The following is a 15363-nucleotide window of genomic DNA, read 5'->3' on the forward strand; positions in this document are numbered from 1 at the left end:
TATACTGACAGAGAGCAAAGTTTTCATAGCAAAAATGCTTAATACTATGGTTTTGTAAAGGATTAAGAGCTAGGACACTACCAAAATTGTTTAATAGTGGGAAGCTAATTTAAATAAACAATGACATATCTACTAAATATTTAGTGGAAGATATTTAATGTTCAAAATAATGGTGAGAACTTACTATAAAGTAAAATAAACATTATTATTATACATTTTGTTATATACTCATGCCTATGCAGACATAGAAAAAAGTCATAAAATATATACATCAAAGTATTAACAGTGATATTATAAGTATTATAGGTGTTTTAATTTTTTTTACTTATCTGCATTTCAAAACCTTTGTTTTAATCTGTGTTAAAAAAAAAAAAAAGCAAATACAATTATCACATCATCTGAAAAAACAAAACACCTATCTTCTTTCTTCCACACTCATTTAAAGTCTTATTGAATTCAGCCCAGCTGGCATGGCATGGCTCAGTGGTTGAGCATCAACCAATATGAACCAGCAGGTCATAGTTCAACTTTTGGTCAGGGCACATGCCCAGGTTGCAGGCTCAATCCACAGTGTGAGGCATGAAGGATCATGCTACTCAATGATTCTCTCATCATTGATGTTTCTAGCTTCTTCTCTCTTTCCCTTCCTCTCTAAAATCAACAAAAATCAACAAAAAAATATTTAAAAATTTTTTTAAAAATAAAGTTTTACTGAATTCAATAGTCTTCCTATGATTTTTATCTCTATAATACAATGTCTACTGAGAATCATATACAACCATTCTGAAGACTTAGAGGTGTGTTTGTTTTTTCCCCGCAATCTGAATTCAAGGAATAAAGAATAAATTTAAAAGGAATTAAGAAAAAAATGAACCAACAAAGAGTAATATTTTAGATGTTCTTTAATTCCCCCCCCTCAAAAAAACTGTCAGCCTAAATTTTCCTCTTCTCATATCCTCTTTACCTTTCTTTTTCAAATCCCATCATCTCAGCTTCAAATTTTAAAGTTAATAAATAACTTTTTTCAGAATTCAAAAAGAGAAAATCTAATTTTAATTATGTATGCCAATTCAAATAAGCCAATTATCCTTAAAGTGTTACACACACACCCCCTCATGTAATAGCCAAGCCTAAAATACATGGGATGGAATGACCAACCACTGAAATCTCAAAGGACATTTGAATAGCATTTAAGCTTTAACAAAATAAAACAGCTGAGGCCAAAATAGAACAGGTGTGACCAGACCCACTCAGATGCCTTAAATGGCTGATCAAATGCCAAACACAATACTTAAAATCCTGAGTGTCAGGGAATTAAGTTGATGGGTTGAGACTCATAATTATATGAAAATATGTTGAAGTTACTGAAAACTTAAAAATTTAGCCCAAGGTGGTTTTTTTTGTTGTTGTTTTTTTTAAATATATTTTATTGATTTTGTACAGAGAGGAAGGGAGAGAGAAAGAGAGTTAGAAACATCTATGAGAGAGAGTCATCGATCAGCTGCCTCTTGCACACCCTCTACTGGGGATATGCCTGCAACCAAGGTACATGCCCTTGACCGGAATCGAACCCGGGACCCTTCAGTCCCCAAGCCGACGCTCTATCCATTGAGCCAAACTGGTCTCAGCTTAGCCCAAGGTTTTTGAGCATCATTTTGTTTTATATAGTTTTTCTTTTTGAAATAAACTTGTAATTGGCAAAAGAGAGGGAAAGTGAGAGAGAAAAAAACACGCAATTAAATATCTTGTCTTTACAATACATCTCATGGGTCATATTTATATATGTTTCCCATGTCTGGATGTTAAGGAAAAAACGACAGTGATCATATTTCATAAAGAAGAGACATAAAAATTTTAAATTCTTAAAATAAAAACTTCTATCACTCTAGAGTCCCGTGTCCTTATTCTGTAGCCACTGCCCTGAATAGTTTCAAGAGATGAGTTGTAGTGAACATCAAATATTCAGGCAAATATTGAGTTTGGATAATGAAAGTTCATAAGGCATTACTGCTTTGAAATAAATATTGAGAAATACATCTTGCTTTAACTATAATGGGACCTGAACTCCTTACTCATTGTAAGTCCCTGTTTTTGTAACTATTGATAATTGTAATCATTTCTAAAAAAAAGAAATTACTTTTATCCTGGGGCATATAAATTCATTTGCTTACTCTCTCCTTCTTTATCAAGTTCATGTTGGAGTAGTTAGTTAACCAGGAGGATATTGGTTACTCTGCAACAAGAATGCAGTGCCATTCACACAGACTTTGTCTTGCAGTTGTCCAACAGGCAAAATCCCTATGAAGATCAGTATTTACATGATCAACTCAGAATCCTTGTCTTTTTTCACACAGTCACTGCCTTTTGCTCAAACAAGAAGCCTTTGTGTTCTTACAGATTATAAAATGTGGCTCACTAACAGGAGATTTCATATTTCTAAGTTTTAATTCTTTAAAAGTAATCGTTAAGATGAATGGTTCTCTCCATGTGCCTCCCTTTACAGTAAGCTCTAATGGCTACATCCATCAGCAGAAAGAGGCTGAAGTTACACCTCAGTGTCCAACTCCAAAGACAAGATGCCTAGGATGACAGAACTTAAAACTGGGCCAGAAATTAAAGCACAGATATTCCAATGCAGAATATTTTTAAAACCACGTTCGAAGTCTTTAGACCTTTAGAATAAATACCTGGAAAATATTGAACTGCACTTTATCTACTATATTTTATTGAATCTCATATTCCATTATTTTATGTACCATTAAGAAAGAAAAAAAAATAGCCCTAGCCGGCTTGGCTCAGTGGATAGAGTTTTGGCCTGTGGACTGAAGGGTCCCAGGTTCGATTCCCATCAAGGGCATATGCCTGGGATGCAGGCTTTATCCCCAGAAGGGGGTGTGCAGGAGGCAGCAGATCAATGATTCTTTCCATCATTGATATTTTTCTCTCTTTATCTCTCTCTTCCTTTCCCTTCCTCTCTGAAATCAATAAAAATATATTTTTTAAAATTATGAAAAAAATGAAAGAAGAAAATGATTATTATTGTAAGACACAATTGGTTGCAAAATAAATCCTAATGTCAGAGATGTTAAAATAGGAAAAGATGTGTGCTTTAGCAATTGATGAAATATGATAGTTTCCAGCACTGTGCCAGGATCAGCCTACTGAAGTTCCTGCATTAGAGGAGTTAACGGAATCCTGTGCGTAAACAGGCATCTTTGCTCATTGAAAGGCTCATCAAAATTCTACCTGCTGTGATGTTTTATCCCCTTTTCTCTGTTTAACTTAATCACATAATATGAGTACATGTTTCCAAATGTGAACACCCAATGTTTTTCTTTTTTCACTTGAAGAAAATAATTATCTTCTTTTACTTACTCAGGTGAGCAGGGCTCAATATTGCAGGCTCTTCGCTTTTCAGGTGGCTTGGTGTCAGGGTCACAGTAATTGTTCTGGACAATAGAGCTGTCATCCAGTCTTTTGCAGACCACCTCCTGTCTTTGGACACCTTGAGAAAAGGAGGACATAATTAATTGAAGAGCAGTTTACCTTCCAATAAGTTAGGTATGCACAGCTCTCCTCGGTGAGGAATTAACCTCACTGGGTCACTGCTGCCTTTTCTGTTCCAAAAGCACTTGACTGCTTCTCTAAAAAGGGAGAGAAGTCCTGGTCATTATACTGCACATTTAGGAAAAAATTATTGTTCTCATGTTTAGTAACATAACTGCTTTCAAGTTCATAACAGAAACTATTGCTGATTTTAAGTAATTAATATTCCCATGTGTATAATCTTCTTCATGCTTTCCTTTAAAAAAAGAGAAAAAAATCTTCATTTTTCCCAAATATCATCAGATAAAATGTGTGAATATCCATTTCAATGAAAAACAATGGTTGTATATCTATTTTAAAACAAAACAATGGGAATGCATTTACTTTTTGATATTTTGTAGGACAAATCCAATTAATTTAGTCTTTGTTAGCAGTGCATCACATTCACACATTTCATTATTTTCTTCTATTTACAGATCTGTTTTTCCAACAGTCCACAAAGTCTATAATTTAAAGATTGCAGAGAACTTCTGGATTACAACCCGTTAATCTACTTTAATGGAGTTGGCCCCATTGATTATACCATTGTCAAACAGATATATACATATCCCACAAAATCTGAACTTACAAAATACTTATCTCATTCTTAAAAACTCTTATAAATGTTTGCCATAGCTAAAACATTCTCATAAAATATATAAATTTCTAAGTATGATTGTTATTTATTGGCAAAGGCATCCACCACAACTTGCTCACATATCACAAAGCACAAAGACACACACAAACACACTGTTATTTGTGAACATCCCTGGTCAATAGACTTCATACAGGCTCAAAAAGAAGAATCAAAAGCAGCAAAGGTAAGTATATCAAAATGTCGGAGAAAAGGTCAAATGACAAGACAAATATTTCAGTTGCTATTGAGGTGGCAGGTTGCTCCTGGAATTGAAACCAAAGCAGACTAACCTATGCCCCTACTCACCACCCTGTCTCAATAACTAGGTAGGCCACATTCCCCAGAAAGAGTTGTAAAAGGAGCATGAGCAGTACCTAGGGAATCACAGCTGCACATTTAGCTAGCCTCACACAAACCTCCAGTTTTGCTTTATTTTTATTACTTTTAGTAGTAGCCTAAAGAAAAGAGTTTAATCCCAAATTAGGAAAACCAGGGTGAAATAGGATCCTTCAGTAAAGAAAACTGTCACTGAAAGAGCTGCACACCAAATGCTCCCACAAGGTCCCTTAAGAGTCATGGACTTGTGAGCTGGGAGTGTCTCCATCATGCTTTGCACACTTTTAACCAAGTTGAATTTAAAGATAAGAAATCCCGATCAGAAAAGCTGGTAAGTGCTGTAGTCTCTGGCAGCGATCAATGGAAGAAGGTGTATTTTATTGCATGCAGTGGCCCACGACTCTCCCTGATGACCTTCAACAAGTTTTTAGGCTCTCCTAAGTTTAAAGGCTTAAATCACAGCCAAATGACTTACTGACAAATGTCTTAGAGTAGTGGTCAGAAAACCACGGCTCGCGAGCCACATGTGGCTCTTTGGCCCCTTGAGTGTTCTAATGCCACTTCTTCAAAACAGACTCGCCCAGGCTTGGACCACGAAGTTTCAATCGCACTGTACACTTGCCCGCATGTGGTATTTTGTGGAAAAGCCACATTCAAGGGCCCAAGAGCCACATGTGGCTCACAAGCCGCAGTCTGCCGACCATTGTCTTAGAGTATGTGTTGTATTCATTCCCTCCCAACTCCTAAAATAGGCCAAACATCTTAGTTTATGGGATAACAGTTTGGAATTTTTTCACTATTAAACTTTAGATTTTTGAGGGAAGAATGATTCACATCCAGGCATAGCTGTGACGCATTCACAGATGTTTCACAATATTCATCAGATATCTCCCTGCTATGTCATTCCAGTGGGCGGATATCTAGGTCTATGTGATCAACCTTGACAAAAATCTCTACCATTAGTCACAGGATTCAACTACCAACTGCTACAGTGGCTCAGAATACCCATACACCGGGGTTCAAGTTCCTATCAGGGAGAGCAAGGGGTTATTTTTATTGGTTAGCATGACTCATTTTAGTTCAATCATTCAAACCGAATGATTATACTTAGAATAACATTTTTACCCAACATTATAAATGTTTGATAATAAAAATAATGTTATTATACTTGCAAGAAGAAAGTTGGCATTCAACTTAGTATCTTGCTTGTTTTTCAGAAAAGGATACTACAAAATGGAAGTGACATTGCTCTATATATTTGGCAGGAACGTTAATTCAGACTCTTCAGGTTAAGATAAAAGTCTACTTCCTTTAAGTTAATCTTAGACACATTGTTTGGCTATAATTACATTAATTTTTAAAGTAGGCTTTAATGTAAAAGCAAGGCCTCTGTAATTTATATCACAGATGAGATATTAGATATGAGAGGTGAAATTTGTATTTCATTTTAAGATAGATTTTAGTCATGTATCTTGAAAATAGTTAGCTATATAACATTTTTGTTAAAAATTTGAAAAATGCACAAAACGAGAAAGAACAAAATAAAAAATTATCCACAATTTCATATCTTTGTTGCGAACCTTTCTTTTTAAGGCTATTTTGCATAAAATACTTTTTGGGGGAAAAAATAAGCATAAAATAGTTTCTGGTGGGAATCCGGTAATTAGTTTAAAATTATATAGTACATAAACCAAAAAAGCCAGTTAAATGTGGACAGCAGGTTATTCACTCATTCATTCATTCATTCGCACAGAATAGTTATTAATATAAGGCCCTGTGTTTCTTGTGAGATACCTGACTAAGTGCTAAGAATTACAAATTGACTTAATTTTAATTTTGGTCATGCCCCTCTGACTTCTTAAAAACTAAGAAGTAGGGGATTTTGAAGTGCATTTCAGTTTCATAATTTTAGAATACTATTTTTTATAAAGCAACAATTTAAGTCCTTGAATAAACAGCTGAAATTACTCCATATTGTCTGAAGGAAGATGCATTTTTCTTCACATTCATCTTTTCTTAATTTTCTTCTAAAATGTTATATTAGACAGTGTGGTATTTCATAGCCAAGAAAGGACTACACTAGCAATCTATGCCAAATATTTCCACAACAATGAACTGTCTTCCTCCAACAGCACAGAAGTCTCCTTCCAATTTTTACCCTCACACTTTGTTGGTGAGTTTACAGAATTTTTCTTCTTGTTAACTGAATAGCAACAGGATAACTCTCTAAACCAATGTGCCTAATTGGACAGATTTTTAATCACATGCTTTTGGATTAAGAAAAAATCGGCATTTAACTTTAGAAAGTAGAAGATTAAAAAAAATAATAAAAAAAAGAAACTAGAAAATACAGATCAACTGGAAATAGTATAAACTAAGTCAACAAGAGAAATTACTGAATTTAGAATCTTTATATTACCAAGCCTCTTATACACAGTTTCTTTTAATCTGTAAAACATTGCTAAGACGTTTATTTAAACCCTGTTGAGTATAATTACATCCAGTTACACAAAGTCACTCTGCTTTTAAATCTGAAGATTTGTAGTTTGGACCCAAAAACATGTCCACATGACCAGTCAATATACGCCTAATTGAAAACAAAATTCTAGTGGCTTTTAGTATCCATATTCTCTCGAGATATTCAGATGTTCTATAGAATTTAATTAGTCAAATTTTAAACTGCCCTAATTATATTTATCCTTAAATACCTAATGGTACTGGCATATAAACTCTATACCTATTCTTTTGTTAAATGCAGTCCCTCTTTCATGCTTAAAAATTTAATGGCTTTATAATATAAAATTTAAGTATAATACAAAAATGCCATTAGCAATACAAGGCATACATTAGCAATACTTGAAGAACTCTAAAATGTAGAGACTTTTACTTTACTTATATTTAAAGAATCAAATATGATGACTCTTAACATGGAAACATAAGCCTTTCTTTTAGTCTGAAATTTTAAATTTGTCAGTTCTTACATTTGCCTTTCTGCCAATAGCTAAAAGGAACAGATGATCCATTTGTCCATCCAAGGTTCTCTTGTCTAATGGGAGAAAGAAGTACTCAACTTGAATCGCTGTTCTGAGCTACACATCAACAAATGACTTTAATATTTTGAAACAACTGAGTCCCCTTCACCTGCTGTACTTGCGCTAGGTTTATACGATGGTTCCTGGGAAGAGCACAGGATCTTTGCTTGGCCGCTACAGTCCTACGGCCAATCCTCAGGGGGCTCTTCAGAGACTACAGGTCCTCTTTATTTCTAACCTCCACTTCTGTCCCTTCTCTTCTCCCCTTGTAAGCTGCTTTATGTCCTCATGTCCCATCTCTCTCGCTCTCTTAATTTTATAAATTCATGTATAATAATTTTAGCAATATGTTGCTTTTCTCAGGGCAGTTTGCCATTTTAAAAGTGGAAAGAGGGTACTCAATACACAGAAATTACCACCTGCATTTTACTAGAAATTGTAAACCACGAATGATGTAGGGAAGGTTAAGGGCAGGAGGAAGATCTGCGTCTTCTCAGATCTACTCATAAGACCCAGATTTCAGTCCCAGACCATTGGATGGGCTTGTAAGTGGACAGTCAATAACCACATATGAGTGAGTCAGTGAGGAAGTAAAAGAGAGCTTTACAGGCATCCTTGGGATGAATGGGCTAACCAACATCTAGATCATTTCACCTAGAGGCATAGCACATCATATCACAGCAGTTTTCTGAAGAGGAAGCGGTGTGGAGAGAAGTTAATAAGTCAGAGTTTAGACTAAAAAAATGTGGTTGGTGGCTAAGGCAACAATTTGCTTAACCACAACACCCAAAGTAGCTAGCAACCAAGACAACACTATATAACCACAGTATACAGGGACTATGACTAGCAATATTAACGTAATCTAAGTCTTCAGGGCAGATATCATCCAAAGAGCAACCAATGCCACGAAAAAAAAGAAGAAAGAAGTCTCTCTCCTCTGCCTTTCACTGCTGGAATCTGGCTGTTGTGCTGTGTGATTGTTGGCCAGACACAAGCATTTTCAGGGCAGAGCAAAGCCCATCTGCCTTGGATCTAACAGCTGGCATCCAGGGTACCAATCAGCTCCACCCATATGCTTCCTGCTTCTGATGAGATTCCTGCTGGTTTTTATTGTTCAAAGGCTTTCTTTCTCTGCCTCTTTAGTGTCTTCCCTTTTGTCCTAGCAAAACTAGGTGTCCAGAGGGAACAGGATTAAGAAAAGAAAAATGCAGCTCTAAAAATACTGTAGTCTTCTAGAGCCCACTGTGTTTACTGATGGTAAGATAGAGTGGAGCACACATTTACTGCATTTATTTGAAAACATACTATTCCTGGAGGGAACTCCTACTACTCATTATATATGAACAGTAATCTTTTCCATGGCAAGTGTCTAGCTTAATTTAACTCACTGGGTTCCTACCATGTTTAAGGCATGGTTTATTCCTTATCATAAGGGGGAAAGTAAGTGAGACAATCTTGACTTCAATGAGATGACATTAAAATGAGAAAAGATTAGGCAAGTACCATTATAATCATGGAAGTCACCTTATCTAAAAAATAAAAAAATAAATGCCCTTTCAGGTCTAATTTTTTAAATTTAATTTTGTTTTATTGCTGTCTGATTTCTCTTACAATTTATATATAGCTTTTAAAATAAAGTCATTTTGCTCAGGTAAAAAAAAAATGGGTATAGTAATATCACAAGGTTCTATAAAATTGGAATGGTGATGCTTACCATTATAAAAGGCTTTCTTTTTTGTCCAAAAGTATTTTATGCATAATAACTTGTAAAGGTACATGTGTTATGGTTGTTAAAAATGATATTTTGGACAAAAATGTTGTCAAGTGTAACGTGATCTGTGACACATACATCATTAATACAATAGAAATGAACTTAAACTTTGGTTTCAGTCTTGCCCAAGTTTTTCAGTGCGTGAATATGTATCTAGGCCCTAATCACATTAGGAAAAAAATATAATCTCTAAAGCAACAGAAATGAGATGAAAGAGGAAAGAAAATGGGAAATGTTTTAGATTAGCAAGAGATTTCTTGCTTTCAGTTATAAATCTTAACATTAAGAGAAAATGCAAGCCACAATATTCAGGGTAAACAGTAAAAAAAATGTCAGGTTATCAGGCACAATGTTCATATGTAAGACTTTTTACAAGACATTAGAAAGCTTAAGTTATATTGAAAATACCCAGGAGAATTCAATGAATTTTTTAAAAAAAGTGTATTATGTAGGGAAAGCCATATGCTTAAGGAAAAATAGAAATAGAAATAATGATTATGAACAAATAAGTGAACAAGCATAATAACTTCCAGAAATGTGAACCAGCCAAGGGCACAAGTGTGCCTAGAGAAGGGTACGTAGCCTGAAAACAGAGCCTGGTGTAATTGATGGCTACAAGAGGGTATGCTTTTAGGAGCTGGGATGTTCACAGATGCCCTATGATAATGCCCGGTACAACTAATTCCTTGTTAAAGGGTTTTCGTCCTTCTCAATGATGAAAACGACTTGAAAGAAGGGGATGTAGGAGAGAGTAAATGGGGGAATGCCACCATCAATGCAATGACAGACTATGGTCCAGTCTTACAAAAACTCTTTTTCAAAGACCAAGAACATAATAGGAAATAATAAATGAAGCTGGATGCAAATCTTTCTTCCCTGAAAATTCAAGTCACTTTTTACAAAGAACTTGTATTATTAAGTAGGTTTTATGCCTACATTTGGAATATATAGGAATCAAATGTAAAAGAACCCTCATAGCTTCAGACAGTGGTCTATTATAAAACCTCACATGAAAATAACTGTCATAGGGTTTTTCTTTCTTAAAAACTAATTACATAATGATTTTTTTCTAAGGGGGAGAATGATGATAAATAAAGGACTTTTAATTATTCAAACTAAAATTTCCATCTCTTATCTTTTACTTGACACTAAAAGTAACTTTCGGATGGTAATTCCTAAATCAAAGAGAAGCAAACTTAATTATAGAATTCAACTTTTTTTTATGTCTTTAACTCTTAATTTCAATCAAGTCTATTTTGAATCTTCAAAAAACAACTGGATTGGTTTTCCTCCATCTGCTTTACTTGGGATCCTCCACTTTGAGTTCCAGTCAAAGTCACATTATAGATGTCTTTTATAAGCTGACAACTATTAGTCATTATTATTGTTATTATGTTTGTAAAAATCAAGTCTCAAAACCCTTCTTTGTTTGAAGCACATTCTTTTATTCACTAATAGTGAATTGGCCACTTTTAGTGATGGTAAATATGTTAGGTACTTATTGGGTCGGCAAGTAAGTAATTGCGGATTTTTTAAAGAAAATCAAAGACAATTTTTTCATAGAACTAAATAACTTTATTCTGTAATGTATTGCCCATTTTGATCAATGACCTTTTGCCATCTTTCAGGCAGCATCATAATCCCACGTTCAAAAAACTTCTGGTTTTTATTAGCAAAAAACTGAATCAGGTACGATTTGACATCATCATCATTATTGAAATTTTTACCATTCAAGGAGTTTTGTAAAGATCAAAACAAAAAGTAATCAGATGGTGCAAGGTCAGGACTATATGGTGGATGTGGCAAAACATCCCAACCAAGCTCCATTAATTTTTGCCGAGTGACCAAAGATGTGTGTGGCCTTGCATTGTCATGATGGAATACAACACCTTTTCGATTTGTCAATTCGGGCCGCTTTTCTTCAACTGCATTGTTTAATTTCATTAGTTGTTCAATGTAGACATCAGAATTGATCGTTCGGTTGGGTGGTAAGAGTTCAAAGTAGACAATTCCTTTGTAATCCCACCAAACTGATAACAAAACCTTCTTTTGATGAATATCAGCTTTTGATGTTGTTTGAGTTGGTTCACCTGGCCTGCTCCACGATCTTTTCCGCTTGATATTGTTGTAAACAACCCATTTTTCATCACCAGTTATCAGTCGTTTTAAAAATGGATCATTTTCATTACTTTTCTTTAGCAAATCGCAGCTGCTAATGCGTTGCGTTAACTGTGATTCTTTCAGTTCGTGAGGAACCCATGTATCGAGTTTTTTAACATAGCCAAGTTGTTTTAAGTGATTTTCAATGCATGTATGTGATACATGAAGCTTCTCTGCAATCTCACATGTTGTACTGTGACAGTCCGAATTGATTATTGCTTTGATTAGGGCGTCATCAACTTCAACTGGACGACCAGAGCGTTTTTCATCTTTGAGTGAAAAATCACCAGAACGAAATTTGGCAAACCAATTTTGACACTGCCGTTCTTTTAAGGCTTCGTCACCGTAAACAGCACATAACTTTTTATGAGCTTGCGATGCGTTTTTCCCTTTGTGGAAATAAAAAATCAAAATATGACGAAAATGTTCCTTTTGATTTTCCATTTTTCAACGAACGCCAAACGAAAAGTACAAAACAGATCAAAAAACTTTTTTTACTGATTAACAGCTGAATAGCCAACTATCAAATAACAAAATGTGTTTTACATTTTTACTACGTCTGCAAACCTAAAAATTCAACTGAAGCCATATATGTGTGAAACCCGCAATTACTTACTTGCCGACCCAATAGAACTAGCAAAGAAATTAAAAGGATGACCTGAAAAGGCAAAGCTTTTGCCTCTGTTTTATCTGGTACTTTGAGATCTGTACTCTTTCAGGCAGATACTAGTAGTGGCCTAAAGGTTGCATTCTATATATATATTTTTTAATAATAATTGCTTTTAAAAAAAAGTTTAAATGTGTTATTTTTAGAATGACTTAGCAATACTTTTAAGTGTATATTATGTTTGTGTTGTATCATTCTTAAGAACAATAAACTATAACATGAACTTATAATGTTTCCATAAAAAACAATGTAGAAATAACCAACATTTTAAAGGGGCTATGGCTATCTGCATGATAGATTCATTAAAATCATTGGAAAAAAACATGTTATTAAAAAATGGATAGTGTAGATTATTACATAAACTTTTTAGGTAGTAAATTGCAGAAAGGAATTTGCTATCAGGGGCTTTTTAAATATATAATTTATTTTCCCTTTCTTCTTTTTTGTTTAAATCACCCACCAATCTTAAACTCTTAAACTGAACTAACAGAGACAAAGGAAGGAAACATATTCAAGAAGGCACATCAGCAGAAATACTTAATACAGATCTGAAAGAGAAATTACATGTTATTTAAGATCTCTAGTTCCTTAATTAAAAGAGACTGATTTTTAAACTCTGAACACCACCAGGACCCTGAAGAAACAAATTATATGCCTTTTTTCCCTCTTATGAAATGAAATTCAATGTCTACTGAAGCGAGGTGACTAATTTTTATCCAACTTTAACAACATTCAGTTTTCTCAACATTAATGACATTCATTTTAACCTAAATTAAGAGTTCTTAAACTTTCTTGGTTCACAGCATCCTTAGTGTCTCAGTAAATTTTTCACAGAAGCAAGGCAGAAAAAAATACTGAAGAGTTTTACTTAATAATTAGTTAGGTCCAAACAACTTAATAGTAATAGTCTGTGGCATACAACTGATGTGACCATATTTGCATTGAAAATGCACAATATTCTGCAGTGTCCTGAAGCTCCATGATGCAGTTTGAAAGATATGGCCCTAAAGCAGAAGAATACAAAATAGCAGTTGTAAAACTATATGAAGCATCTTAAAAGATAAAGATATGGTATATATACAATGGAATATAATTTGGCCATAAAAAAGGGTGAAATCTTGCCATTTGTGACAACATGGTTGGACGTAGAGACCAGTTTCAATATTTATGAGAATACTGATGAGTCAGTAGAGACCAGTTTCAATATTTATGAGAATACTGATGAATCAGGTGAAATCACAAATAGTAAAATAAAAAGAATATGTCTTAAAAACACACACACACACACACACACACACAATGTCTTACTTAGAAAGAAGATACACAGAAAGAATATATTTTAAGTTTATAAGCAATTCACACATATACACACACATACAAGGCTTAAGATGACACCCAGAAGAATAAAAGAATAATAAATGAAAAATCACTTATTTAAAATAAGCATCAAACATACAAGAAAAAATAATTAGTCTAATTAAATATAAAAGTAATGATAATATTTTAAATGGTCAATGACAACTGATCAGAAACATTCTTGAATAACCCATAGTATGTATATATAAGAAAAATCTTTATCTTCAAACAGAATCAAATTGGTTGTTACAGAATAATCATGGGGATAGAAAGTACAGCAGAGGAAATATTGTCAATAATATTCTAATAACTATGTATGGTGTCAGGCAGGTAGAAGATGTATCAGGATGATTACTGAGTAAGTTAAATGCGTCTAATCACTGGAGTGTATAGCTGAAACGAATATAATATTGTATGTCAGCTGTAATTGAAAAATGAAAAATAATTTAAATACAATTTTAAAAGCTAAAACATTAAAAATATAAAATAAAATCTAAAACAAATTGCCTCTAAAAACAAACCTGTCTCCGTCTTCCTCTACCTCAATCTAAGCACAGATGTAACATTTCTTTTTGCCTTAGCTGTCCAGCAACAAATATTTAGCAGAGAAATACTTGTTTGTAAGCAGAAACCTGACCAAATTGAGATGGCTTTAAAAATTTTTTCAATTACAGTTGCCATTTGATATTATTTTATATTAGTGGGTAGACATTTATATAATTTACAAAGTGAGCCCCCAATAAGTCTGGCACTATACAGTATTATTGACTATATTCTCTATGCTGGCTGTACTTTATAACCCCATGACTTAATCCCTTCACCTTTTTCACTCAACTCCCTAAATCCCCTTCTATATAGCCAACCATTAGCTTGTTCTATTTATGAGACTGCTTCTGTTTTGTTTGTTCATTTATTTTGTACTTTAAATTCCACATTTTAGGGAAGTCAGATGGTATTTGTCTGTCTTATTTCACTTAGCGTAATACCCTCTAGATCCAACCATGTTGTCACAAATGGCAAGATTTCATCCTTTTTTATGGCCAAATTATATTCCATTGTATATATACCATATCTTTATCTAATTATTTATTGATGGATACTTAGGTTGCTTCCAGATCTTGACTAATATAAATAACGCTGCAATGAACATAAGAATGCATATTTCTGTTTTGGATTTCTTCAGGTAAATACCCCAAAATAGACTTGCTGGGTTATAAAGTAGCATTATTTTTAATATTTTTAGGAACATATATGTTTTTTCCATAGTTTTTGCATCAATTTGCAATCCTACCAACAAGTGCAGGAGGGTTCCCTTTCCTCCACATTCTCGCCAATATTTGTTGTCTGTTGATTTATTGATAGCCATTCTTTTTGTTGTTGTCAATCCTCACCCAAGGACATTTTTTCATTAATTTTTAGGGAGAGTTGAAGAGGGAAAGACAGAGAAAAACATCATTGTGAAAGAAACACATTGATCAGTTGCCTCCTGCATGAGCCCTGACCAGGGCCTGGGCCAGGGAGGAACCTGCAAACTAAGGTACGTGCCCTTGCCCGGAATTGAACTTGGGACCCTTTGGTCCACAGGTGGGTGTTCTATCCACTGAGCCAAAATGGCCAGGGCATGCTAGCCATTCTGACAGGTCTAAGATGATATCTCATTATTGTTTTAATTTGGTGACTAGTGACAGCTAATGATTATTATAGCATATTTTCACATAACTATTGGCCATCTGTATGTCCTCTTTGGAGAAGTGTATATTCAGGTCCTCTGTCCACTTTTTAATTGGACTGTTTGGGTGTTGTTTTTAGGTGTTAACTT

At 34.3% G+C, this 15363-nt stretch overlaps 1 protein-coding gene across 1 annotated transcript in view; it reads right to left on the reverse strand.

Annotated features, from left to right (window-relative positions):
- Window positions 1-15363, reverse strand: part of ADAMTS6 (ADAM metallopeptidase with thrombospondin type 1 motif 6) — a 192554-nt gene that overhangs the window by 27493 nt on the left and 149698 nt on the right. The window contains exon 21 of the mRNA XM_036410424.2: window positions 3376-3505. Within this exon, the coding sequence (XP_036266317.1) occupies window positions 3376-3505 (130 nt within the window). The remainder of the gene's footprint in view (window positions 1-3375; window positions 3506-15363) is intronic.

Source organism: Pipistrellus kuhlii, unplaced genomic scaffold, assembly GCF_014108245.1.
Source record: "Pipistrellus kuhlii isolate mPipKuh1 unplaced genomic scaffold, mPipKuh1.p scaffold_m20_p_4, whole genome shotgun sequence".
Taxonomy (NCBI): Eukaryota; Metazoa; Chordata; class Mammalia; order Chiroptera; family Vespertilionidae; genus Pipistrellus; species Pipistrellus kuhlii.